This window comes from Chrysemys picta, chromosome 2 (assembly GCF_011386835.1).
Source record: "Chrysemys picta bellii isolate R12L10 chromosome 2, ASM1138683v2, whole genome shotgun sequence".
Taxonomy (NCBI): domain Eukaryota; kingdom Metazoa; phylum Chordata; order Testudines; family Emydidae; genus Chrysemys; species Chrysemys picta.
The window spans coordinates 262,156,801-262,184,145 of NC_088792.1; the positions used below are offsets into that span (position 1 = coordinate 262,156,801).

At 41.2% G+C, this 27,345-nt stretch overlaps 1 protein-coding gene across 2 annotated transcripts in view; it reads right to left on the reverse strand.

Annotated features, from left to right (window-relative positions):
* CSMD3 (CUB and Sushi multiple domains 3) overlaps window positions 1-27,345 on the reverse strand; it is a 1,168,516-nt gene that overhangs the window by 633,165 nt on the left and 508,006 nt on the right. For both annotated transcript variants that reach the window (XM_005287288.4, XM_008168301.4), the window contains one exon: window positions 23,820-23,941. In XM_005287288.4, coding sequence (XP_005287345.2) covers window positions 23,820-23,941 — 122 coding nt within the window. The remainder of the gene's footprint in view (window positions 1-23,819; window positions 23,942-27,345) is intronic.

The following is a 27,345-nucleotide window of genomic DNA, read 5'->3' on the forward strand; positions in this document are numbered from 1 at the left end:
GGCCTATTAGTTTGACATCTGTAGTTTGCAAGGTCTTGGGGGAAAAAATGAAGGAGAAAGTAGTTAAGGACATTGAGGTCAATGGTAATTGGGACAAAACACAACATGGTTTTACAAAAGGTAGATCGTGCCAAACCAACCTGATCTCCTTCTTTGAGAAGGTAACAGATTTCTTAGACAAAGGAAACGCAGTGGATCTAATTTACCTCGATTTCAGTAAGGCATTTGACACGGTTCCACATGGGGAATTATTAGCTAAATTGGAAAAGATGGGGATCAATATGAAAATTGAAAGGTGGATAAGGAACTGGTTAAAGGAGAAACTACAATGGGTCATAGTGAAAGGAGAACTGTCAGGCTGGAGGGAGATTACTAGTGGAGTTCCTCAGGGATCAGTTTGGGGACCAATCTTATTTAATCTTTTTATGGCATGGCACGGCACAAAAAGTGGGTAGGTGCTAATAAAGTTTGCAGATGACACGAAGCTGGGAGGTATTGCCAATACAGAGAAGGACCGGGATATCATACAGGAAGATCTGGATGACCTTGTAAACTGGAGTAATAGTAATAGGATGAAATTTAATAGTGAAAAGTGCAAGGTCATGCATTTAGAGATTAATAACAAGAATTACTGTTATAAACTGGGGACGCATCAGTTGGAAGTAACAGAGGAGGAGAAGGACTCGGAGTATTGGTTGATCACAGGTTGACTATGAGCCGCCAATGTGATATGGCTGTGAAAAAAGCTAATGCGGTCTTGGGATGCATTAGGCGAGGTATTTCCAGGAGAGATAAGGAGGTGTTAGTACTGTTATACAAGACACTGGTGAGACCTCATCTGGAATACCGTGTCCAGTTCTGGTCTCCCATGTTTAAGAAGGATGAATTTAAACTGGAACAGGTACAGAGAAGGGCTACTAGGATGATCCAAGGAATGGAAAACCTGTCTTATGAAAGGAGACTCAAAGAGCTTGGCTTGTTTAGCCTAACCAAAAGAAGGCTGGGGGGAGATATGATTGCTCTCTATAAATATATCAGAGGAATAAATACCAGGGAGGGAGAGGAATTATTTAAGCTCAGTACCAATGTGGACACAAGAACAAATGGATATAAACTGGCCATCAGGAAGATTAGACTTGAAATTAGATGAAGGTTTCTAACCATCAGAGGAGTGAAGTTCTGGAACAGCCTTCCAAGGGGAGTAGTTGGGGCAAAACACATATCTGGCTTCCAGAATAAGCTTGATAAGTTTATGGATGGGGTGGTATAATGGGATAGCCTAATTTTGGCAATTAATTGGTCTTCGACTATTATCGGTAAATATGCCCAATGGCTTGTGATTGGATGTTACGTGGGGTGGGATCTGAGTTACTACAGATAATTCTTTCCTGGGTGTCTGGCTGGTGAGTTTTGCCCACATGCTCATGGTTTAGCTTGATCACCATATTTGGGGTCGGGAAGGAATTTTCCTCTAGGACAGATTGGCAGAGGCCCTGGGGGTTTTTCACCTTCCTCTGCAGCGTGGGGCACGGGTCACTTTCCATAAGATTCTCTGCATCTTGAAGTCTTTAAACCATGATTTGAGGACTTCAATGGCTCAGACACAGGTTTGATACAGGAGTGGGTGGATGGGTGAGATTCTGTGGCCCGTGTTGTGCAGGAGGTCAGATTAGATAATCATAATGGTCCGTTCTGACCTTAAAGTCTATGATTCTATGATTCTCTAATATCCTGAGACTGGCATGGCTACAACTCCAGTGCATACATCATTGAAGCTAGTCAGGAGAGAAACAGATCCTTAGAACCAAATTCAACCCTGGCATGAGAATGAAGTCAATTTACATTTACACCAGGGCTGAATTTTCCTTTTTAACTCCTACATCTAACCAATTTCCCTCAGAATATTTTTGACTGATCTAGTAACAACTGATGGAACAAAAGAGGCCCTAAAACATCAAAAGATCAATTTGTACTTGAGGCATTGGTGGACTTGCTGTAAAATTGTATAAACATTGGACACTTCATCACAGCTGTCTAAGGGATACTTTGAAAAAAGGAACCTTTACTTCTCTTTCTACTGCTTTTATTTCTGTCTTTTATAAGGAAGGAAAATATCATGCTATTCTTACAAACCTCACATTTTGTTTAATGTGAATTTAAACACCATGGCAAAGATGCCCCCTGTAAGTCAGATTCTCTCACCCTTAATCATGTTGAGTATTACCCTAACTATGCATAGAGCTATGCTATTCTGTGGCCCTCAAAAGGTGGAGAGGGCTTATTATTTCTCTCATCCATTTTCTGCAGCTCAGTTAATCAGGGTGATGATGATGATCTAGTGCTAATTATAACACTGGATTTAATAAGAAACTTGACCTCACTTCTAATGTCAGCTGAGAACTACTTGGACAGCCAAATATATCAACTATTAAAGTCATATTGGCATTATAATAAATACATTATTTTATTACGCATTATTAGTTCTAATAATCACATTTTACAACATCTTCAATCTGAAGGTCTCAAAGAGCTTTATAAACATTCATAAATTAAGCCTCTAAGCATTCTTGTGGGGCAAGTATTATTATCTGTTACATCCAGGACAATATGGCTACATTAGTAGAACTCAGGGGAAAGCAATTCAGAATTGGATAGGTGGCAAAGTCAGTGATTCTGCCAGGATCAGCTTAATAAATGGTAACCCTCCAATACATGCCACACAGAAACTGGTATATATAGTAAAACTGCCCCAGCTCATTCACTCGTCCTCTTTCCTATAACTCCACTCCGGGGCAGTTTCCTCAATTTTTTTTTGACTCCTTTAGCAAGCACCTGTCACCCGTCACACTGATAACCACACACAGGCTGCAATTATACTCCTGGGCCAGCATGTAACAGACTAGGTCACTTGTGCTGTTCTTCATCTATCACCCACTTCTTCAGATTTGTTCCCTCGTTATCTTTAACTCTACACTTCTTAGAAATCTCAGACTGAACAATTTGTCCAAAAAGTTGTAGCTGGATAAGAGTAATTTGTAATTAGGGCTGCATAGTTCTGATACAATACTGTTTCCCCCTTTTTTTTTAAATTAGGAATATTATCAATTAAACAAACCCAAACAACAACATTTCAAAATAACTTCAAAGATCATCTTAGAGCAGACAACCAAGCATTGCCATAAGCATCCTTGATTTTTAAAGAAATATTACTGCATAATATATAATTAATAGGCTGGATGCTAGGACACTGAGATTTTTTTATATCCATGAAGGGCTAGAAGTCTGTACTTATAAAAACTGGTCAAAGAAATAAGTGGACAAAATTAACTATGTGATAAACAGATTTCCTCCCCATGTACCTCTGGACTTTTTTTAAGGAGCTGAATGATATTAGGACACTATCTTCACCCTGGACCCAGTGTGTGTCACACAGGGACTGTCTTTTTATTATGTGTCTGAACAGTACCTAATCAGAGCCCCTAGGTACTACCACAATACAAATATTCATAAGTAAAAGCAGAGACTTTTTTTTAGCTTTCCAGCTCTCTGAAATATACCACAGTCCCCATCAGTACTGTTATAATCTGTGTATATTCTTTTTCAACAAAAACTTTTAAAAATAAAATTAATGACCATGATGAATATTACTAACCACTGGATTTTTTCTCTCTCAGTAAAGTGCTAAAATGCATTCTTCTTTGTTCTCCTCATTCATTGCTCTCACAACATTATTCCCAACAAAAATAATACTGAATTTCCTTTTTGGCAGAGAATGAAAACCACGGTGTTTAAGTTTTAACAACCTCTTCTTTCTACTGCTGATAGTTCCTCCTTCCTCATTTTCTTTGACCTTGGCACAGTCTTCAATACAATCTCCTGAATTGTCTCTATAGTACTTACAACGCGTAAATGTTTCTTCCCCTCCAATCAAAGCACTGATCAATCCCAACCCTGCTTAACTTTAAGATATCAAAAACCAATCGGAGGTAGTGTGGTTTACACAGAATAGTATTATTATGTATCAACTAGTTTAAATTAGACTCAAGTTGAATCCTTGCAGTAAGATTTGCAAAGGGCAATGTTTTCAGACACCAACATAAACAGGTTTTATAGCTATTCTCCCTCATCCTACCCTGGGATCCGCTAACGTACCATAGTCTGAGCCCATATGGAGTCCAACCGACTTCACTGGGATTCCACACAAATGCAGGAGTCCTCACTAACAGATCATATTGTATAATTAAGGTCATAACGGTTACCAATATGTTGCTTAATTAAAAGTTCGCCCATGACACTGATATTCCAGACATATCACATATACCAATGATGTGAAGCAGCTATTCCAGATCACTGCTCTGGTTCAGCAAAGCACTTCAACACATACTTAATTTAATCATGAGTAACCCTACTCCTATTTACCAAAACACTAAAGCATGTCCTTATCTTTAAGAATCTTAAGTCCTATTGAAGTCAATGAGACTTAAGCATTTGCTTAATGGTTTTGCTGAACAAGAATAGGATTACCAACATGTTTAAAGTTAAGCACATGCATATTTTGCTGAATCTAGGCCTACAGCAGTAATGACAATGCCTACTATAGTTAAGACTCTAGTACAGTTTCCATATGAGCATGTATTCTCAGACACTAAAATCTGACTTTCATCTTTTGGTTTGAAATTTCCTAAGTTTAATCTCTTTTAAAGGTGATAGAGTTGGGATCAAAAGTAAAAGGCCTTGGGAGTGTGAAGAGCTGAGGGAAGGGGAAAGTAATACAGTCTCAAAACATAAAACATTTATCCACTTTTTCTTTTTTAAACCAGCTCTAATGTCAAAATAGCTCAGAGGAAGAAGTTGAAATCTGTCAGGAAAATAGGGGAAGTGTTTTTGAATGTTCAAGTGAGCTTTTGAAAATTACACTCCATTTATCCACAGTAAATTTTGAAAAACATCACCACTAAGGCCCAGATTTTTAAAATTATTTAAGCATTGCTCCACTCAGTATTGCAATGTCCAACTGACCTAGGAACATAAATGTCATTGAAAGTCAATGGGAGTTAGGCATTGCAATGCTGAGTGAAGCAATGCCTAAATACCTTTAAAAATCTGGGCCATAGCCTATGAAGTACCTAAAGGGGCAGATTATTAAAGGCATTTAGATGCCTAACTCTGACTGATTTAAATGGGAGTTCAGTACCTACATGCTTTGAAAGTCCCACTAGGCACCTAACTCTCTTTAAAAATCTGGGCCTAAATTCATTAAGCCTCTCATTCAGGAAAGGTCTTAAGCAAATGCTTAAAATCCATGCCTGTGCATGAATGCACTTAAATATGATGGACTTAATCACATGTTTAACCAAGTGCTTAAGCACACTTCTTGAGCATGAATGCTTTTTCTTTTTAGATACATCAGAATGTTTTGCTTTGACAAAATCCAAAACATTTTGTTTCAATTTTATTTTTTAAATTATGTAAGACAATACAAAATTAAAAAAAAATCTAAATGAAAAGTCCCTTCATACAGAAAAACAAAACAAAGTATTTTGTTCTGAAAATGTTGAATCATTTCGACATTGTCTGAACTTGTTTCCTCCTAAACAGATTTTCAGCTAAATTTATAGGATTCCATGCAATGTTTCAAAATTTGGTGATAAATTGTGTCATCAATTTATTTTTTCCAATCAGCTATTGTAATAGCTACAGGGTAGATAAATTATCAGTATTGACCAATTGTGCAAAGCTTACTGTGACTTGAACATTCAATTAAAAAGGAATAACTGTGAAAGCTGCACGTTTAAACAGTGAACAGGCAGACAGGTAAGGCAAGAACTATCACAACTAGATACAAAATGGCTTTGTAGAAACCCTACTTCTACAGTCAACAGCCACCTCTCTCGCCCTGGAGGCCAAGTGCGTCATCCCTGTGATAAGTTAAGCAGCACCAACATAGTTAATGAGTGAGGCAAGACTGCTTGAGTGTCAAAACCAGTGATACATTGCTAAGCATATTTCATTTATTTCAGATTCTGTCTTCAAAGATAACACAGAGAGAGGCATCTTGAACAGAAGAATGGGTGTGATGAAACATGCAAAAAGGCAACGTTAAATATTCCCCCAATTAAAATAAGTGAAAATGAGTTTATTATATCTTTAAAGGGTGAATTGTTACTTCTTTCATTTCACCCACTTTCCCAAGTTATATAATTTCATAAGTCTCAGTAAAAATTCACTGTTAGATTTTGACCATGTAAATTACAGTTTAATATATTATAACTACATTATAATCTAAACAAACACTAGTATACAGAATTATACCATAATGAAGAGTAAAGCAAATTATATTTGATAACAAAAAAGCTTTTTTTTTCAAGGAAACAGATTTTCATTAATTTTAAGAAATTAATGTGGATTCAAATTAGCTAAATTAGATATTATTTAGAAAAGAATAATGCTGCAAACAGAGTAAACAGAAATACCGTAGAGCACACCTAACAGGTCTTTTATTCATATACATCCAAAATAAATATCCAATAATCAGACCGTCACTTCCTATAGAAAACAGGCAAACTGGATGAAGGGACTGGGAGGTGGAGGGGTTTATGGGAAACTAAGGTTCCTCTCATAAGTTTTCCCTTATTTTTTCTGTCATGTATAGGGGACAGTTGGTCTCTTATTAAAACTTTGTGGGTACTTTTTGGCTGGCCCTCTCCCCATACCAGGGGAAAGGGGAAATGCTAAATTGAATCAGGATCTTGGGACAGACCAGGCCTCTGGCCAATCAGAGACCTCCAGACCAGGGCCAGTGGGAACAGTGGTGCTGGAACAATTTTTATAGTGGGGGTGCTGAAGCAGAAACCATGTATTTGGGTTGTTATTACTACTTCAAACCAGGGGGTGCAGCAGCACCCCCAGCACCCCTAGAACCAGAACCAATGAATAGGATGTAGCCAGTCAGTCTGATTGATAAGGCAACCAGATCAACCAGGGAGCCCCAGCTCATATCCTAGTCCCCTTGTGTGCTCGGGGAAGGAGAATCAGGAAGAGCAGCCCCAAGCAGGGTGGAGGAAGCTGAGGTCTGAACCCAGGATGAGCAAAGCAGCATAGGAGGACAGAGAGAGCTGTGTACAGACACAGTGGTGGGGCCAAGAGAGCCAGCAAGTGGGGTGATGGTCAATGGGGAGAGTGGAGAGTGGGAACCCACCGTAAACAAGATGACACATCCAGCCAGGCGGAGGGAAGAGAACAACAGCACTAGAGACCCCAGTGAAGGGGATGAAGTGAACCAGCAGGGAGGGGCCAAGCTGTGGGAGCCCAGTATCCCCCACCCACCGCTACCTCTTTGCCCTGAGACCAGCTGTTCAGGAAGCCATCTTCTTTTTCTTAGCATATGCATAAACTGCGTCAGGTGGCCCATGACCAGGATTCATCACTGAATTTGCAATGTTGGTTGGATAGTAGTATAAAGGTCCTACTGTCAATCAAACCCTAAACCCGCCCCTTGACCCCTTGGTCCCTCCCGCATGTCACCGGAAGTCCCACCCATGGGGGTATTACTTCCGGGGTCAATGTGCCACCTGACCGGAAGCAAGGTGTGTCATGTGACCCCTCTAAGAATTCCTCCCACCACCCTCTACCAATCAGGAGGGGTTTCGTCCCAATAGGACCACCCCGAGAGGAGATTTTGACCAATCAGGGTGACTTCCGAGTTGGGGTGACCCCTCTGGAAGTGAGTCATGTGACCCCACTAAGAACTCCTCCCAAGGCCCTCTGCCAATCACAGTGCAGCACCATTACCCCATAAGTCTCAGCGCCAGACAGAGGAGGCGGCCATCTCTTACCAAGGACACGTGTTTTCGAAATCGCGGAAAGGCTGCTGAGAGGAAACATGGACTCCTTCACCACCCCCATGAGAACTTTGGACTTTGTTTTAGCCCCGAGGGTCTTTGACCATCCGCGGAGAAAGCGCTACATCAGTGACAGTTCCGAGGAGGAGGAGGGAGCGACCGAGGGGAGCCCTTTGGCCCAGCCTTTGCTGGATATGCCGGAACCCGACCCCAAAACCCTTGTGAGACACCCTGATGAGCATGGCGGTCTCTCTTTGTCCACCCCCTCAGAGGTGGAAGGCGATCGTGGCTCGGGGAGTCACCGGCGGACAAGGCGAATGGAAAAGACGGCGCTCAGGTAAATGAATGATTAAGAAGCGGTGATCGAGGAGGGGTGGGTTATGGGTTAGGAACCGGCACAAGCCGGGGGGGGCGGGGGGGGGGGGGGGCTTACATGGTTTCTTTTCTGAAAATTTCTCAACAGCTCGACAATGCCTTTCTAGAGGACCCAGAGGCCCTGGACAGCATTGCATCAAGCAGCAAAGATGAACTGGGCCCACCATGTTTTTGCTCAACGCCGATAAAAGTTGTTGAAGAGGACTCTGAGGATGATGGCTATGAGGAGTTTAGGAGGCGGCTTGGCATAGAACTAACTGAGCCAGTGCCATGTCGTGAGCGTAAAAAATCATGCGGACTATTGTACGCATTGCTGTTTATGCTATCCTTAAACACTGCCTTAGGGAAAAGCTTTTTGAAGATTGTGAGAGCTGTGTCATAGATGCGCCAGGCCAAAAGCATCATGACTGTGTGACTTGGACTTCAGTGGACATAAACTGCAAGCTCCGGGGCCTGTGTGCTGAGCTGTGTTTGGAAAGCTTATTAAAACTGTTATTGCCATAGGTTATGGTATGCAATGTCTGTGCCTAACCCAAGAACATTTAGCGCAAGGGGTGACCTTGATAAATGTTGTGCAATTCAGTGCAGACCCTGACCGTGTTCTAAAGAAAATGACCAAACCAGAAGATGCCTGCTTAGAGCGTCTAGTCCTCACAAAGAGTTACAGAACCCTGCTTAAGAAAAAGACTATTTGTAAGAAATCTAAAAGGATTTTTCTGTTAGTCTCAAAGGTGCCACAGGACCCTCTGTTGCTTTTTACAGATTCAGACTAACACGGCTACCCCTCTGATACTTAAAAGGATTAAGTTAGAGAATGGCGAGGGGACAAACATGCGATATAAAACTTGGTAGCTGTAAATTGTTAGAAGGCCTTTGGCCCTTAAGTGAGCTAAAAAGTTTTAATGAAGCAGTTTGGTTTGTTTTCAAGGAGCTGTATGTTTTTTTAAAATTAAAAAAAAAATTGTTTCTGAAAATTAGCTCTTGTGTTTTTGTGTGTGTATAGCCAAAAGCTGAAATGTATGTTGTGGGAGGGGGAAAAAATTCTAAAAATGTGCTTACAATAAAACAAACAAGGCTACTTCAGACAATAGAGTCAATATGGAGATATATCTATCTCATAGAACTGTTTTTACTAGCAGGACCAAATATGAACTCACAACCCTGGGCTTAACAGGCCAATGCTTAAACCACTGAGCTATCCTTAGTCTGCTGAACTGAATGGATTTAACCACACACACACCCCTCACTGAATAGCCAGGGTGACTGCAATTACTTACCCTTGTTGCTATAGGGTTACATTTGTTGGGAGTCCATCCATAATAAGGGGTGGGTGGGGGTGGATGGTGAGTTCTGCTTAATATGAAATGAAATTAAACCTCAGGAATTCACAGATGCTATTGGACAGTTTAAATATAACCCCTGGGGTTGGTAGAGCACTATTGGACAGTTTAAAGGACCCAGGAGTTGGTGGAACGCTATTGGACAGTTTAAATATGGCCCAGGAGTTGGTTGAACGCTATGGTTCATTCTTTCTAGGGAACAACCCCACTCCCAAACTTTAAGCATGAAAGAAACATGTTTTAAAAAACAACCAAGCCCCAAGACATTAATTGATATCTGCAAAGGGCTCCCACTTGGAAATGAGTACTGTTTAATACTGTAAGAAAGTAACAAATGTATTTTAACTTAAAAGGGGTGGGGAAAGCCCTGTTGTGCAGACAAAATGGTTTCACTACCCCAGATCACAAAAGGGAATGCTATGGGAGGGGTGATTAAATTAACCTGTTAGCAACTGTGTTGAAGTCTGTTTGAAACAATGGGCTAAGATGGTATAAAAACTTCAGGTATGTTGGAGCTTGTCCTTTTCAACAGAAAACTTTCTGGGATAGTTGCTGGACTGCAAAAAGAGGTAAGACTTGCTGTCTTTAACTCTGAAACTATATATTATATAATGCCACTCTTTGCCCATGCTGTCTTAGTAAATAATGGTACTTATGTTTATTGCAGTGTGATCTGTTTAGTATGAAACCAGTAACTTTAAACTGCATTTCACCACCAGGCCAAGGTAAAAACCATTTTAACTATAGTTGTGCTTAATACTGTTGAATTAAAAAAAAAAAAAAGTATTACACAGGCTGTATAGGGATTTGGTGGTAATACTAACTAACATTTTTGCTTGTTTTTGAACCTGAAGGCCCAAATACACATGAGGGGGAACAGAACACGCATGTGCCTGCAACATTTTATCCTATAGTGAAAGGTAACTTTATTATTATTATTATTATTTGCAACTGGCTTTTAAATGCATGTGGGTTTTTGAAAAGTATTTGGCTGCAAACTTGGTTTGGTGTGTTTTATAAAGCTGCTGTTTTGTGTGTGTGAGAGGGGTCTGTGCAATGCCTAGGGTTTTTTTGTTTGTTTGTTTGTTTTTGTTTGTTTTTTAAAGTACTTGGTTTGTTTCAAACTAACAGGGTTTTTTACTGTGCATAATGTGATGGGTTTTTAAAAATGGTGTTTGAGGCAATTGGGGAGGGGGAATGCTACTAACTAAACCAAAGGCCCCAAACACACATGGCTGGGGGACAGAACAAGCATGTGGGGTTTTTGAAAAGTATTTGGTTGCAAACTGTGGGTTTTAAACTGGTGGTATGTGTGTTTCAAACTAACAAGGGTTTCTGTGCAAAATGGATTTTAAAAGCAGTTTTGGTTTTTATTCTGCAAAATGAGATGTATTTAAAAACCTGTGTTTGTTGTACAGCCTGAAATGGATTATTTTGTTGTAAAGCTATGACTTTTTAAATAGAAAAACACCCTAATGAAGTGTGTGTGTGTGTGTGTATGTATGTTTACAAGACGGTTTCATGTGTTTTATAATAATGTTGTTGTTTGATCCACAGTACAGTCAAAACATGAGAGATCCTTAGACCAGAGGGAAAACAAGCTGAAAAGAAAAAGGAAAGAGACAGCTGAAAAGGAAAATTCACCAGCATCAGTGACTGATGGATGGATGAAGCCCTGTAAATATATTTTGCTTATTGGTTTGGTTGTTCAATGAGGCTTTGTATTTTAAGTAAATACATAGGTGTGGGTGAGAGAGATGGTAAAGTTCAGTTTTGTAAAATGTTGTTGTTGTTTTTTTCCCCCTCATAGCCTGGGCAACTTTTCTGACAATGCTGTAGTCAGAGCTACAAGGACATCTCCTCCAGAACTGCCAACGAACCAAGAATCTGCTTTGAGACCTTTAACAACGCAAAAGAAGCACAAGTGTGCAGCTGAAGCTTCCGGGCGGTCCAAACCTCATACATCAAACCCAAGGACAAAATAAAAGACTCTGGTAAAAAACAACCATGCCACCACAAGTCCAGTTCCTCAGTGGCCACCACCACACCAAGCCCTGAGGAAACTGTGAGCGAAAATGCCCACATTCACAAACCCGGAGCATGCGCTCTAGGGGTTGTGAATAAAAAACCAAGAACTGACAAACCATTCTCCCAAAACCATAAGCTTGTCACAGCTCCCACATATTCTAGTATTTGGGAAGGGTTTGATGCTTCCTTCAGAAAAGTGATGGATGCTGTATCCTCGGGTAGTCTAAAACAACAGGATTCTAGAAAGAAATGGGGAAAATATGATGCTTTGTTCAGAACCATGCTGAAAGACATGAGGGCTGGAAAGGGTGGCTCTAAGCAGGCATGACTAGTCGTGAAAAGGGGCCTGAGTAAAAGGGGCACCCTCCAGGGTACACATCAGCTCATGTGTAAACAAAAGGGGGGCAGCGCTTGGGGGATAAACAGATGGCTGCCAAAAAGTTCCAGGCCAGGGTTGTTGTAAAAATTTTAAAAAGGGCTAAAGAGGTAATGAGGAAAAACAAAACAAAAACAAAGATGCCCCCTACTGGAGGCTCTCAAACTGGCTTGTCTGAAAATGGGGAGGCAGAATCAGACTCTGGTTTAGCAAATTCCCCAGAGGGCTCTCTAGACGGGTCCCGTTTTACTCCCAATGACCCTCATGGAGGCGCCTCAGAGTCTGACTCTCAAATAGCATCTGATGTAGAAGATGCCGCTAATGATCCCGTAGAGAAACCCCCGAGTAACCGCGAAAATGCCGAGGTATATATGGAGAGAGTGAGAAGTTGGCAACATGAATTATCCAGATTTGGGGCGTCGGTGTATTGTGAGGAATTTCGTTTTGTCAATCTTGAGCAAATAAATTCAGCTCAGCAGGTTGTTGAAGCCATACACCGGGGAATACAGTTAATGCTTGATGATATTAATGGTAGGGTAGGCCCTGATGATTATGTTCGTTACATTTAGAGAGCCATAATTTAACTAACTCTTTGTTTTCAGTCAAAAGAACTAGGGATGAGCTGTCTGCTGAGGATTTCTTAAATCAGACCTCAAAGCTGCTACAGGGCAATAGAGAGTTGCATGTCGATGGGACATTGCACCTCGTTGTGACAGTTGTAAAAAAACAGGGGTGGGGGCGCTCGTAGAGTTTTAAATTCTATCCTTAATAGTCAAATCATTCATAAAAAAAGACCGTGTTTAGTAGACCTGACTTATACCGGTACCAATTTGTGTTTTGCGGGTGGGCTTTTGGCCATCATGTCTGATTGTAAACCTACGGACGCGGAATTGTTAGTGGAGGTGAGAAAGTTACATGAGAAACTGGGGTGATCAGATCAAAAAAAGGTTATGCTCAGTGACGTAGCAAAGTTTGAACAGCATTTCGGAGTTAACATACAGGTGGTGCTGTATACGGCGAAAGGCGGCTGGGGCTTTTTTAAAACGGGGGGGCACCGTGTACCCCAAGCCTTATTTTATCCTGTTGCACAATGAACATTACTATGGGGTTCTGGATGTAAAAAAGTTGTTCGGAGTGAAAAATTATTGTGAGTTTTGCCACACGGTGTACAGCCACGACCACTCTTGCAGGTATCGTTGCCACCTCTGCTTGAGTGTAACGTGCTCAGACAGCGTGGGCGTGCAGCAGCGGTGTCCTAGCTGTAGATTGTATTGTCGGTCCAAAGAGTGTTTAGACAGACATATCGGCTGTGCATCAAAAAAAACAAGTTGAATGCCTGTCTAAAACTTTGTGTGAGAAGTGTCAGTCTTACATGGACAAGCGGCTTAGGTGTAAAGGGAGACGGTGTAAGCAGTGTCAGGGTTTGATCGTTGGTGATGTAGACGGTCACCTCTGTTTTATGGACAGTCTTAGAAAGCCCGAATCTTCAGAAAAGTATATTTTTTATGATTTCGAATGCACGCAGGAGACCGGGTTGCACACTCCCAATTAAATTTTCCTATGTCCCTAAAGCCAGAAAAATCCTGGGAATTTAAGGTCGATGAGTGTCTTTCTGTGTTTAAGACCTTTATTGGCAAAGAGTTTCGGGACTACACGTTCCTAGCACACAATTCTAAAGGTTATGATGCGTACTTCATTGTTAGACAGTTACTCAAGGAAAAGATGGGCCTAAAACTGATCACTCAGGGTAGTAAACTAATGTGCATGGAAGTTAAGGCCCTGGGCATTTGTTTTATAGACTCTTTAAACTTCTTGTCCATGAAGCTTAGCAAGCTACCACAGGCGATGGGGTTTGAAGGGTGCAAAGGGTATTTTCCACACTTTTTTAACATGTTAGAAAATCAGAATTACGTGGGGCCTATGCATGGTACGGAGCACTGTGGTGTATAAAGCATGATGCCCAGAGAAAAAGCCGAATTTCTCAACTGGTATTGGGACCACAGCTGAGGCGTTTGACTTGCAGAAAGAGCTCGCGTATTACTGTCAGCAGGATGTAAAAATTTTGAGACAGGCCTGTATCCTATACAGAAAAGAGATTATGAAAATGACGGAGAAAGGAGATGTAGTAGAGAAAGAACCTGGTACATTCACTGAGATAAAACTGTGTATAGATCCATTCTGGTACATAACACTGGCATCTGTCTGCATGGCTATGTACAGGTTTATGTTTTTGAAGCATAACACGGTAGCTCTTCTCCCTCCAGACAACTATCACAGGCAGAAAAAGAGATATTCGACCCCATCTATTCAGTGGCTGTTGTATATCTCTCACAAAGAAAATATACAAATACGGTACACTTTAAAGGGTGGGGAACTACAGGTAGGCCCCTATTTTTTAGACGGTTATGCTGATGTTGATGGGGTACGCACAGCCTTTGAGTTTAACAGGTGTTTTTTCCACGGCTGCGTCACCTGTTATTATGAAAAAGCACAAAATCCTATGACGGGGACATCTTTTGGGTTTCTATATTACAAGACGCAGCTCAAGACCGACTATCTGAAACGACTTGGTTTTGTAGTGAGGACTCTTTGGGAGCACGAGTGGGAGGTGATGAAAGAAACAGACAGGGAGCTTGCAGACTTTTTAAACTGAGCCCAGTTACCCCAGCCTCTCGTGCCTAGGGATGCTCTTTTTGGGGGGAGGACAAACGCTATCCGCCTATATTACAAGCCTAACCCCAGGGAAGAAATCCACTATTATGATTTTACCAGCCTGTACCCTTTCGTAAAGGAAACCAAAGAATACCCTATCGGACACCCCGATATAGTCTGACAAATTTGGACCCCTTGCAAATTATTTTGGAATTGCAAAAGTTAAAGTGTACCCCCCACGAGGCCTCTTTTTCCCATTGTTACCTGTCAGAGTGGGTGGCAAGCTTATGTTCTCGCTATGCCGAACCTGTGCGGAAACTGAGCAGCGGGAGACATGCACCCATACTGACGAGGAGCGGGCCATCCTGGGGACTTGGTGCACGGTGGAATTGAACGCGGCCATAGCGAAGGGGTACGCGGTGGCTAAGATCTATGAAATCTGGCATTTTAATGAAAAATCTGATAAACTCTTTTCAGAATACATAAAATTACACCTCCACCAGAAACAAGGGGCTTCAGGGTATCCCAGTTGGTGCACAGACCAGGAAAAACAAAATAAGTACGTTAGCGATTTCTACCAGAAAGAAAGCGTTCATTTACGCCAACACAAGATCAGATCAAACACTGCTAAACGCCAAATAGCTAAACTGTTTTTAAATTCTCTGTTTGGTAAATTCGGCCAAAGATCCAACCTACCCAACACCAGCATCGTGAGAGACCCTGACGAACTCTTGCAGTACCTGTTCTCCCCCAATTATGAGGTTTCATCCTGCGAGTTTATCGATCATGAAACAGCATGCATGTCGTGGAAGCACGCAAAAGAACGGTACTCTGTCTCTGGCAATACCAAAATGTTTTCATAGCCTGTTTCACCACCGCTTATGCCTGCTTCGAATTATACAGCCTCCTAGACGGTTTGCAAGAGCGGTGCCTGTACCACGACACTGACTCGGTGATATTTGTGAAAAGGGAGGGTGACTGGAATCCCCCTCTGGGGGATTATTTAGGGGACCTCATGAGCGAGATCCCGCCAGATCAATACATCACCGAGTTTGTGTCGGCAGGCCCGAAAACCTATGGGTATAAGCTGTCGGGTGGAAAGGCCTGTATGAAAGTCAAAGGTATTACCCTAAATGTAGCAAACTGCGAAAAGATCAACTTTGACAGTTTGAAAGATCTAGTCCTGGACTATTGCATGGGTCTGCAAGAAAACACCTCAAAAAAGGTAGAGGTGCAGCAGCCCTCTATCGTAAGAAACAAAAACCGATGGCAAATAGAGATAAAAACCCTTAAAAAGACACAAAAAGTGGTTTACAACAAGAGGGTCCCAGGAGAAGGTTTTAAAACCCTACCCTACAGCTTTTGAAAAAATGGATACGAGGTGGAAACACCCCTTTTCTGCAATTCTCGCAGGGCCTAGCAACTGTGGGAAAAGTTACTTTATAAAAAACGTGTTGGATAATGTCAAACACAAACTCTTCTGTTATGCCTGAGAATATCGTGTGGTGTTATAGTTGTTGGCAACCTCTGTATAAAGAACTGCTTTGTAAATATCTCTTTATCAATTTTGTGGAGGGACTGCCTGATGCTTTTGACGATGACAGTTTGTTTCCTACTAATAAAGTAAATATGATTATCATAGACGATCTGATGAACTCTGCTTGTGAAAGCAATGAAATCGAGAAAGCCTTTACCAAGTACGTGAATCACAAAAACCTGAGCATTATGTATATAGTTCAAAATGTATTTTATCAGGGAAAAAAGAGTCGCAGGATTAACCTAAACACAAAGTACATGGTTCTGTTCAAAAACCCCAGGGATAAATTACAAATTGCTACGCTCGCTTGGCAAATGTACCCCGGCAAAGCTCAATTCTTTCTAGAAGCTTTTGAGGATGCTACCAAAAGACCTTATGGCTACCTGGTTGTGGATTTAAATGCTTCCACACCAGAAGTTTATAGACTAAGAACTGGTCTTTTCCCTCCAGACTGGCCGGCGGTTTATACTTTGAAAAGAACAACAGCCGGGTATAAAAAGAGATGACTTGTCTGCAGGCCCCTTTTTAACAGCCGGGGCTGCTGACCGAAAACATGTATAGCTGCGTGAAGAGAAACCTGGGCCTTTTAAATTTACTTAGCAAATCGTCCCCACAGCAAAGGAGGGCTATACTGTGTTCGGCCTCTGACGATCTAGTAGCGGTCATCTCAGAAATAGCACTCAATACCTTAAAAGGAAACGTACCTTTAACACAGAATCAAGTGTGTGTGCTGAAAAAGAAACGCACGCTTATAAAAACTTTGTGTAATAAAAGGGTTTCACTTAAAAGAAAAAAGCATCTGGTGAAGCAGTCTGGGGGGTTTATCGGACCTCTGTTAAATTTTTCTATCCCTCTGATAATGGGGCTTTTAACTAATCGATAATGGAGTATGCAGAAAAAATGTTCCTGGTGCCCAGCCACCAGTTGGAGCAATTAAGGGCTCCCCCTCCGGCAGAGGAAAATATCAGAACAACCGCAACTCGCTTACTGGATGCTGAAATGAAGTCTGTTCTTCAAAGAACTGACTTGGCTGAATACGAAAAGGCTAAACTTTACAGCGCCGTGCTTCAAAGGTACCTAATATATGTGAAGCAGAGCGATGTGGATAAAGGGAAAATAAGTCTGTTTCTCCTGGAACAGGAACAAAGTGTGACTGCCAAACCCCTAGAAACACCAAAGAACTCTGTTGCTCAGGAAGTGTTGGATAACATGAATAAGCATTATAAGAAAAATGCAATAGTATTACTAAATAAGCTGGGCCAGGATAAAATCTCTCTTCATGGAACGATAAAAGGTCTTTTGTGTACAAAGGATCTGTGGCTAATGGTTCTAACGTGCTCGACTTAGTCAGGGCCGTCACCCAGACTCGCTCTGTTCCTAGCAGACATGTACCTAAAGGATGGGATGTGTTTATGAATGCCATGGCGGAACTGAACGTACCATCTTTCGTCATGGGCAATGCGACCAACAGAGATCTTTTGGAACACCTCAAGGCCTCGACTGCTGACACCGGGGTGGATCAAGAAACCGTGACTCCTTTTTTGCCATCTAAAAAATGAAAATTGGCTAAAAGAGCCGAATGGCTCAGTGTGTAATGTTTTTCACATTCTAAATTTAAAAAAAAAACTGGTTTTGCTTTAAATAAAACATTTCTATAATTTAAAAAAAAATCTGTGTACTTTTTCTCAATCGGTGTGTGGTTTTTATTTATTTTATTTTTTTTATTAAAAAAAACACCACCAAACATCAATGGTCTTTAAACCCTGCACCTGGGGTGCTTTATTGGGTAACATAGCTATGAAAATCGTTGCAAGATACACATGTCTGGGCTTGTTGAAACATGGTTTGAGCAAGGCTAGGGATGCCCAAGAATTTAAATTCATTTTTTACAAAATTCATCACAATCCGGTCATTTTGCACTAAGTCGTTAGAATACAATTTTAAAATCCGGTCAAAAGATAAACCCTTGCTATGATGATGTAAGAAAAACACGCAGTGATAACCTCAGGCAACGGAGCGAGGGTCTTGTAATTGTCTATTCTGAAACACCATGTCTGTGGCATTTTTGTTTAAAAATTTCATAATGCTTTTAGGAAACAACACACTGTTCCAGGGGTGCCCATATGAGTCAAAAAACTCTCCACAGTTACGCTCCGCCAGATACAAGGTGAGCCAGTGTTCACCTGGTTGGTTGTGTGGATGAGTGTTCACCACCAAGCCTAGGGGTCTCTGAGACAGCTTGCCTCCTGGGAGCCAATCGCAAGAGAATACATCTAAGAAATTCTTTTTTGTGTAAGGGTTCGTTGATAAGACACGTGAGAGCTGCATGGTGTCCATGTTCACATGTAGTCAAACAGAATGTTTCTCCTCTGATTTATTTCTATGACATTGTCAAAAACCCCATACACAATCATATTGACGGTAACCATTAAAGCCTCTCCAAAACGTATTTCTGCTCTCAGGTTCCCAGTTTTAATCAGGGAATAGTGATCAGCGCATTCCTGGTCGGGAGACAGGTCAAAGGCAAACAAGGTCTAACCCTGTGCAAACTCCTCACGGTCGATTAACAGAGAACGATCTTTCATGTGTTTATCAGCTGTCTGTACCAAATTCATGTATTCTCTCATGCAACGCCCTGCCTCGAAGTCCGGTTGCAGAGGCTTGGTTGGTATCAGTTCACCATCCACATACAAGGCCACAAAATTAATATTGTAATGTTTAAAATGAAAGGGGTTTTTAGCGTAAATTCCGCTAAAGGCATCGTTATCCACACCCAAAATGCTTGTCCTAGGGTTTAACTGTCCCAAGAACAGGTTCTCCTGGTTACTGACCCTGCTGCCCGCGGGGATGCTAAACACTTTCCCACACGGTCCATGGTGTATTTAGCATTAGCGGTAAGCAGGGCCTCTGCGTGCCCCAGACGGACTCCCAGGGCCACCTGTACTTTCTTCACAAAAAGGGACGCTGATACAATGCGCAGTTTAAAGCCTTCAGCCGCACTGCCCATTAAACAGAAAGCGTCTTTATTGCGTGTCAGTTTAATTTTCACATCCACTCCATTTAACAAAAGTTTTTTCTTGAAAAAACAGGTCGCTGTGTAAATGGCCCAGCAGCTCTACCATTCTGCTCTCGGCCGTTAGCTTTGCATGCCTCACAAACCCTAGATTACCTCCATCCAACTTTGTTTCTTCATGTTGTCCAGCAGTGTCTTTGTAAAACAGGCTGGTGGAAAATTGCGTGGCGAGGGTGTCGTCGCTGTAATTGAGCACCGATTCTATAAAGGCCCTGTAAGGGTAACAGTTGTTGCTTTGGCTTATGAGGTGGTCTCCCAGCGTGACATCCAACTGACTGAAAATAGAGGCCACGGGGTAATTCACCAGGCCCACTTCGGCGTCCACAGTTCAGTTCCTTCTCCTTTTACAATCTTGCAACACAGGTACAGCAGCGTGTTGTTTAAATTCATATAATCTATGCCATTCCCTGCTATAAAAAAGTTAATGGGGGCAGACTCCGTAATGGCTGATAGAGGCGGCACCTCGATGTAGATGCTTTTCTAGATGCTGGTCTGCGTAGGGGCTATTTGAAACCAGTCTAGTTCGGATTTGCTGCACTGTTCAGCCCCGCAGTGAACAAAAGCCATGTTGATTAAAATATGTCTCTTTTACCAGGCAGAGCGCATCTCCTCTTTCGCTCAGCCTTCCTCTTGGACTTCAGCTTATGGCCGGCCCCGCGTGTCAAAGCCCTTCTTTTAAAGGGTTTCGGGGGACCTGTGCGTCGTGGGTATGATGTCTTTCTCTTTCTCTTCCTCCTTTTAATGTACATCAGCCCCGATCCTTCCTGTGAAGCTGTATTCCCCACCTTCTTCAGAACAGCACGGGAGACATGACCTACCACATCTTTAGCTATGTTTTGAGTGGCGGTTTTTACGTGAGGTTTAATAATCTCTAGCCCCCTCCTCAAAAGCGGTACGGCTTTTTGAAAGAAGCTACGAAATATTCCACCCACACCCGCCCCATACATCACAGGGGCCCCATGATATCCAGGAAGGGCGTGTCCAGCCTGGGTTTTGTAATAGTTCCTGTAGATGGTGGGGTCGCCATAATTTTTGGGGATCGCCATAATAGGGTTTTGCTTTTTTAGAAATCTTGCTCCCCCCGCGGCCGCAGATGCAGCTTGACGATTGCCTTGCCAAAGCGAAATGAGACATGTCTGTTCTGATCTGTCTTTATTTCAACGGTGATGGTGTCGATGTGGTGTTTACTGACAGAGACGTAATGAGGTTTATCATAGGTGATGGTAACAAACTCGTTGTTCCTTCCTCGGACAGGGACACAGCATAACAGGGGAACAGAAAAGTCCCCCACAAACTGGTGTTCTACGATATCCGTGTATAGATACAAGGAGTTAAAACCTCCTGTGATGTCTGCCGAGAAGAGGAATTTTTGGATGTTGTGTTTGGGGCCCAAACCCAGAATGTTAGCTAGCTCCCCGCCATTAGAAAACACATACATAAAATCGGTAGATTTAAGTCTCACTTTTCTACCCACAGGGTCATAGTTCATGACCACCTTAGGCAGTCCGGGATGACGAGCCACGTTGCTGTTCAGATACTCCAGTAATTCGGGTATGGTCGAGTAATAACCTTGTCGTAGGATGAAATTCCACGTTGTAGCTCTAAAGGTGATTTTGAAAGGGGTGTCTTCGTTGATGGTATTCCAGCTGTGTGGGTATTGTATTTCCACTAACCCCACCTCCCAGGCACCTGGGAGATCCAAGGGCTTAATTAGCCGTATTGTAAAGTTTGAGATGGTGTTTTGAGGAAAAACTGCAGAGCTGGCATTGCTGGGCAAAGAAATGTAAAACCCGCCGTCGCTCATTTCTCTCTCTCTCTCTCTGTCTTTGCAGACGGAATCTTTTTTTGTTCGTGTCTAGATGTCACAGAGTTGAGAAGCTTCCACCCAGCTATTAAACTTAACGGGCCACCCCAACCATTTCACCAGTAATTTTTTCTCCCTTTTCCTTTCTCTGCTAGAACTTTTTCAATCCTGTAAATCCTGTCTCGTTTGGGGTTTACTTTTTGTAATTCTTCAGGGTAAAAAGATCCAGTAACTGCCTCACCCTCGTAATCTTTTAATCGGTGTACAGGTCTGTGGCCCCTGGTTAAGGCTTCATCCACTATGGATATCTCATCGGTAAACGTCTGTTCATAACCTTTTTCAAAAGTGCCTTTGGTTTTAGATAGTCTCATGTGGTCATCTTTTCTAAAAGGGGCAACAACCAGTTTTATTTTAAAACCATCTCCGTAAACCGTTTTCCATACCTTCAGAGAATTTGAAGGGTTAACATCAACGGGTCTGGTACGTATAGTTCTGTGAAAGCTCTGGTTATAACTCTTTATAAAGTCAGGTAAGACATCAATGTAGTGAAAGGTGTTATGGGCTGTAAAATATCTCCATATCATAGTTTTTAAAGTTCTGTTAAATCGCTCCACAACCCCTGCTTTGACTTCATTATTGGTAACAAAATGGTGAACTCCATGCCGCTTTAACAATCCACTTAAAGGTTTGTTTAAGAATTCTTTCCCCCAATCGGTTTGTAATTTTTGAGGCACATGACCTTCACTGAAAATAGCTTTAAAGGCCTTGAATACCTCACCACTCATCTTGTCTTTTAGGCCTAAGGCCCAGGCATATTTGGATAAAATGTCTATCACTGTTAAGATGGACGTAAAACCACTGTTGTATTTGGAGAACCGGTGCATATCCACCAAATCTGCCTGCCACTGCGCATCCACATCTGAAACAATGGTCTTGTTTCTTTTAAAATGTATTTGAGCCAGTTTGTGTAAAGTGTAAGCATCCTGGTCTGAAAACCATGCTGTTACCTGTCTTCTGTTTAAAGTTTTACTATGCTTTCTGGCCACTTGAAAAAGAGGGTTGACCCTGCCTAAGCTCCCAACTTCCCCGGGGGGCGTAATATATTTTCTTTAACAGAGCCGTCTGTGTAGACATGACTGTTACAGGTACCATCTTTTACTACTACGAGTATGAAAGGGGACACATTCATATTGACACATTTAAATAAGTTTTATTAATCGCCTGGTTTAACACGACCTTTTACAGCCGCCTGTAAAAATGGATGCCATGACCCCTACCATAAGGGAGTCTCAGATGGTTCATTCTTCCATTTTGTCCTTTTCGGCTTGAGATCTGTGTCTCAGACATGAGCAAAAACAGCTGACACACGATATATTTACTCCCACAGGGCTTCTGATGTGTAAGTTCTTAAAGGCCTCTAAAAACTCATCGTCGACCTGTTGAGAGATTTTCAGAGAAAAAAACATGTAAGCACCCCCACTGCTTGTTTTTTAATTTATGCAACCCCTGGTTCCTACCCCATTACCCACCCCTCCTTGATCGCCACGTCTTAATCATTCATTTTACCTGAGCGCTGTCTTTTCCATTTGCTTTGTCCACCGGTGCCTCCCCCGAGCCATGATCACCTTCCACCTCCTGAGGGGGTGGACAAAGAGAGGCCGTCACGCTCATCGGGGTGCCTCACGAGGGTTTCAGGGTCGGGTTTCAACCTATCCATCAACGTCTAGGTCAAAGGGTCCTCCTTGGAACTGTCGCTGATGTAGCGCTTTCTCCACACAAGTCCAAAGGTGCTCGGGGCTAAAACAAAGTCCGAAGTTCTCACGGAGGTGGTGAAGGAATCCATGTTTCCTCTCAGCAGCCTTTCCACGATTTCGAAAACACGTGTCCTTGGTAAGAGGACAGTCCTCTGTCTGGCGCTGGGACTTATGGGGTAATGGTACTGCACTCTGATTGGCAGAGGACCTTGGGAGGAGTTCTTAGAGGGGTCACACGACCCACTTCCGGATGGGTCACCCCCCGTCCCAGAAGTCACCCTGATTGGTCAAAATCTCCTCTCGGGATGGTCCTTTTGGAACAAAACCCCTCCTGATTGGTAGAGGGTGGTGGGGGGAGTTCTTAGAAGGGTCACATGACACAAATTGCTTCCGGTCAGATGGCACCTTGACCCCGGAAGTAATACCCCCATGGGTGGGACTTCTGGTGAGAGGCAGGAGGGACCAAGGGGTCAAGGGGTGGGGCTTAATGGGTCAAGGGGCGGGGCTAGGGTTTGATTGACGGTAGGGCCCTTATACTACTTTGGATCATTGGCTTCCGCAGCCTGGGCTGGGTACTGACGAGGAGTGTGCTATGATCCATGCCCTCCCAGGGAGCTGTGATTAGTAACAGAGATGGGAAGTTACTAGCAGACCCTGAGTCCAGGGAAAAGTGATGAGGCGTGAGGGGTAACTGCAACCGGTTCTACGGAGGCTTTTCCAGTCCCATCCTGAGGCAAAGACCTGCATGAGATGTGCACAGCCCTTGATATAGTGGTAACTTTATTCTATTAAGTATCACTTTTGTGGAAACTACTGTGAATTACATCAAAAACATGATAGCCTCTACTGGAAAACAAAAAGCAAAATACTCTAGAGGTAGATATTCATCGTTCTTTCAATATCTGTCCATACATAAACAATAATGTTCATAGAAATATGAACTGCACTTTAGTAATAAATAATATTAAAATAAATATTAGAGTCTGTGCATGCTTTTGTACTGTTGCTTTTTTAAACTAGCACTAAGTTTTAAACTTACCTTATTGGTATGTATAGCTGTGATGACCCAAACACATTGAGCATTACTGTCATATTGGAATGGAAAATTGGGTGATGTGAAGGTGCCACTGGGTCCCTGAAGATTAGATCCACAAGTCTTTACTGCAAAAATAAAATGTTTAACTTATAATTCATGCATGAAACATGTACAGCAAATGCATAAAACATTCTCTCTCAAACATTAAAAATATGCAAAGGATTAAATTACCAGTTAAGAATATACCCATTGCAATATAAGATCATCATATTTGTGTTGTATTATTCAGGGACACAAGTAAAATGCACATACTCTAAGGTTCAAGATATTACCTTTGAAAAGACACAAAACAGAAACTAGCCGTGATTAAAAGAATATGCACCAAGATTATATAAAGTAACTGTTCTATTTATTTTAAATAAATCAGAATAATGTAAAAAAGATAAATACATTATTTCATTAATCTTAATAAATACCTGTAAAGAGAAGTGTTCATATACCAGACTTAATGACAAAGCACACTATTATTACTGGAGCGTTTTTGAGGATTAGTTGTCCTTTGTTCATGCTAGCACGTCTATTGCTGTTATCTCTGCTGGAGTTACATTCATGATTGCAACAATGAAAACTTTCAAAGGGAACTCTGCAGATTCTGCCCTTATATGAAGTAAGCTATACCAGTTTTTAAAGAACAGAGCATGTGAACTATTAAGTAAATGTATTTTAAAAAAAGTTATAGAGTTATAGATAGAGCAGGGTATCTTACATTTTGATGTAGTACTAGTAAAAATTGTTCTACCAAAATATGAAACATTAACAGATTTTTCTTCTCTGTTTAGGATGAGATTCTGCCACCCTTATTCACGATGAGTAGCACTTGATCCCATTGACTTCAGAGAATATTTGTGGGGCAATTTGTGCAGAAAAGTGCTATATTACTTAGTAGGTGAAATCTTGGCCCTGTTCAAGTCAATTGAGAGAGTTTTGTCATTGGCTGCCATAATGACAGGATTTCACACAGCGTGAATAAGCATACCCTAAACAACATACAAGCCAAGCCTCTCACAGAGATAGTATATATAGGCTTCGTGTCTGTGTTGTTTCTTTGACATTTTGTATACCTGTGCTGAAAACATTCCTGATCAACCTTTTTCTGGGTTAAGCAATATATTTGACAAACAACCTCAGCTATATCTGAGCCTTTTGTCATGTGCTGATTCCTATAGCATTGTAGTGAGTAAGCTGCAGAAGCAGAAAAATAATTGCTCATGCTGGAGTCTGGCAGACCATTTCACTTCACTGATTTAAATTTTGACTATGATAGGTGAATCTGTCATACAATTTGCTTACACTTTGACAAAGCATGCTAATTTTGGCAGGGGTAGACAGTAAATCAAAGCTAGCTTGTTCTAAGAGGCAGATCTTTTCTTGAGGGTCCTGAGGTTTTCATAAATGGAAACTTAGGTTTACTAAGATACTAAAGTCGTCCACATGCTGTTCATTACCTATTCTTTGTTCCAACCTTAGATAATCCAACTCATGTTTACATTTCCTGCAGTAACTTCCATCTGCATTTCCAGTGGTAACTAACTACAGTGTGCATGTCACTTAGCAAATTTGAGAGAGCAAGAGATCAAGTTAGTAGATTCATCTCCAAGTTTCATTCACACCAATTGTTGTTCTCCTTTGCAAATCTACACAAAAAGTATTTACTATATCAAGAAATGTCTTTAAAGCTTAGAAATAATATCTAAAAATCATCAGTATAATTTCTTTGTTCTCTCTACTTTGACTGTGTGACTAGCATGGCTCATTTAGCTATATTTGCGCAAAGAGTATTTGAAAATGTTTCTGCAAAGGAAAATATTTTGAAAACACTACTACTAAAGAAAAGAAAGAGCAGAAGATATTTTATAACAAGCTCAATGTTCTTAACAAGAACGTAATCATTATCATGAAATTATTGTAGTTTCTATAACAACCAAGAATGATTATCTCCAAAGATTCCGTTCCTCAATATCAACAAGAGGTTTGTGGAAAAGTGATGGGTTTGACATGAGTCTTGGAAGTCATGGTAAATATTGTTAATCTATTAAAGTCTTCAGCATCACCTGTTTCAAATCTGTTGAATTTGCATAAATATTGTGTTATATAATTTTTTATCAAAGAAACCAAGGGCCTGGGTTAGGTGCATTGTGCTTTAAATGGTTTATAAATCAAAATAACTATATGAAAACATTGCTTGTATTTGTTAATTAACCAATGCCACACACAATTGCACCTCCACATTCTCTTGCAACTTAATAGGTTCCATATTTCTCTAAATCTCATACAAATGTCATGCATATCTATATCAAAATACAGTGGCATGGCAAGAAAACTGAAGAACCTGGAGTAGATTATTTAATATATTTTTTCGTCTGCAACTTCCATAACTGTATTTATCTACAAAAAGAACAGGAGTACTTGTGGCACCTTAGAGACTAACAAATTTATTAGAGCATAAGCTTTCGTGGACAGCATCCGAACAAGTGGGCTGTAGTCCACAAAAGCTTATGCTCTAATAAATTTGTTAGTCTCTAAGGTGCCACAAGTACTCCTGTTCTTTTTGTGGATACAGACTAACACGGCTGCTACTCTGAAACCTGTATTTATCTAGTAGGCTTCTTTCAAACACTGATGACTCACAAATGATAAAATACACAAAACCATCACAGATTAGAACAACACACAACTCATGGCTGAGGACAGACTAAGGAGAAAAAAGAAGGGATAAATGGGAGTCCTAGTTTTTTGAGGATGCAAATATAAAGCAGTAGAGCCATTATTCAATTTCATTTTAAGATGGCTTTAGATTCAGTACCAAATAAAAGGCTACAACATTGTCAGATTCTGAAATCCCACTGAAATCAAATAGGAAAAAAAAAAACAGATTTTTAGATTTAGTTAGATTTTTAACTATGATATCCTTGATCTGATGTAGAGCTGTCAGCTGAATCCATATTATTCTCCTCCCTCACCCGCAAAAAATAGAGCATACAAACCACTGAATAAATATCTAAAAGCAAGAACTCAGAGAGCTGTGATTATTTTTAGGGGTAGCAGAACAGTTTCCACTTAGAAGTAGTAGTAGTGAAAACAAAATTCTTGCAAAATATACAAAGTTTGTATATTCCTTTTATTTTTTTAATGATTCATATACAAACCAAGTCTCTGTCACACAGAAGGAAAGTAAACACAAAGCAGCAAGTTTGTTTCCTTAATATTGCTAAGATATCCCACATTTCTGGTTTGAAAACTTTTCCTGACAACCCTTCTGATGTCAAGGCATACCTCAAAAGCCATCTCACCTAAGTATTAACTTGTTGTAACGTTTCTGTGCTGATTCCTACAGCACTGCAGGGAATAAGTAAAAAAGAAGAAATTCACTGTTAACAATGGATTCTAGTTATAGATCAGATAATAATCAATGCTCAGTGTTAGGCTCAGTAGTGCAAGTGGTGCTTCGGGGGAGGCAGTAACTAACGGG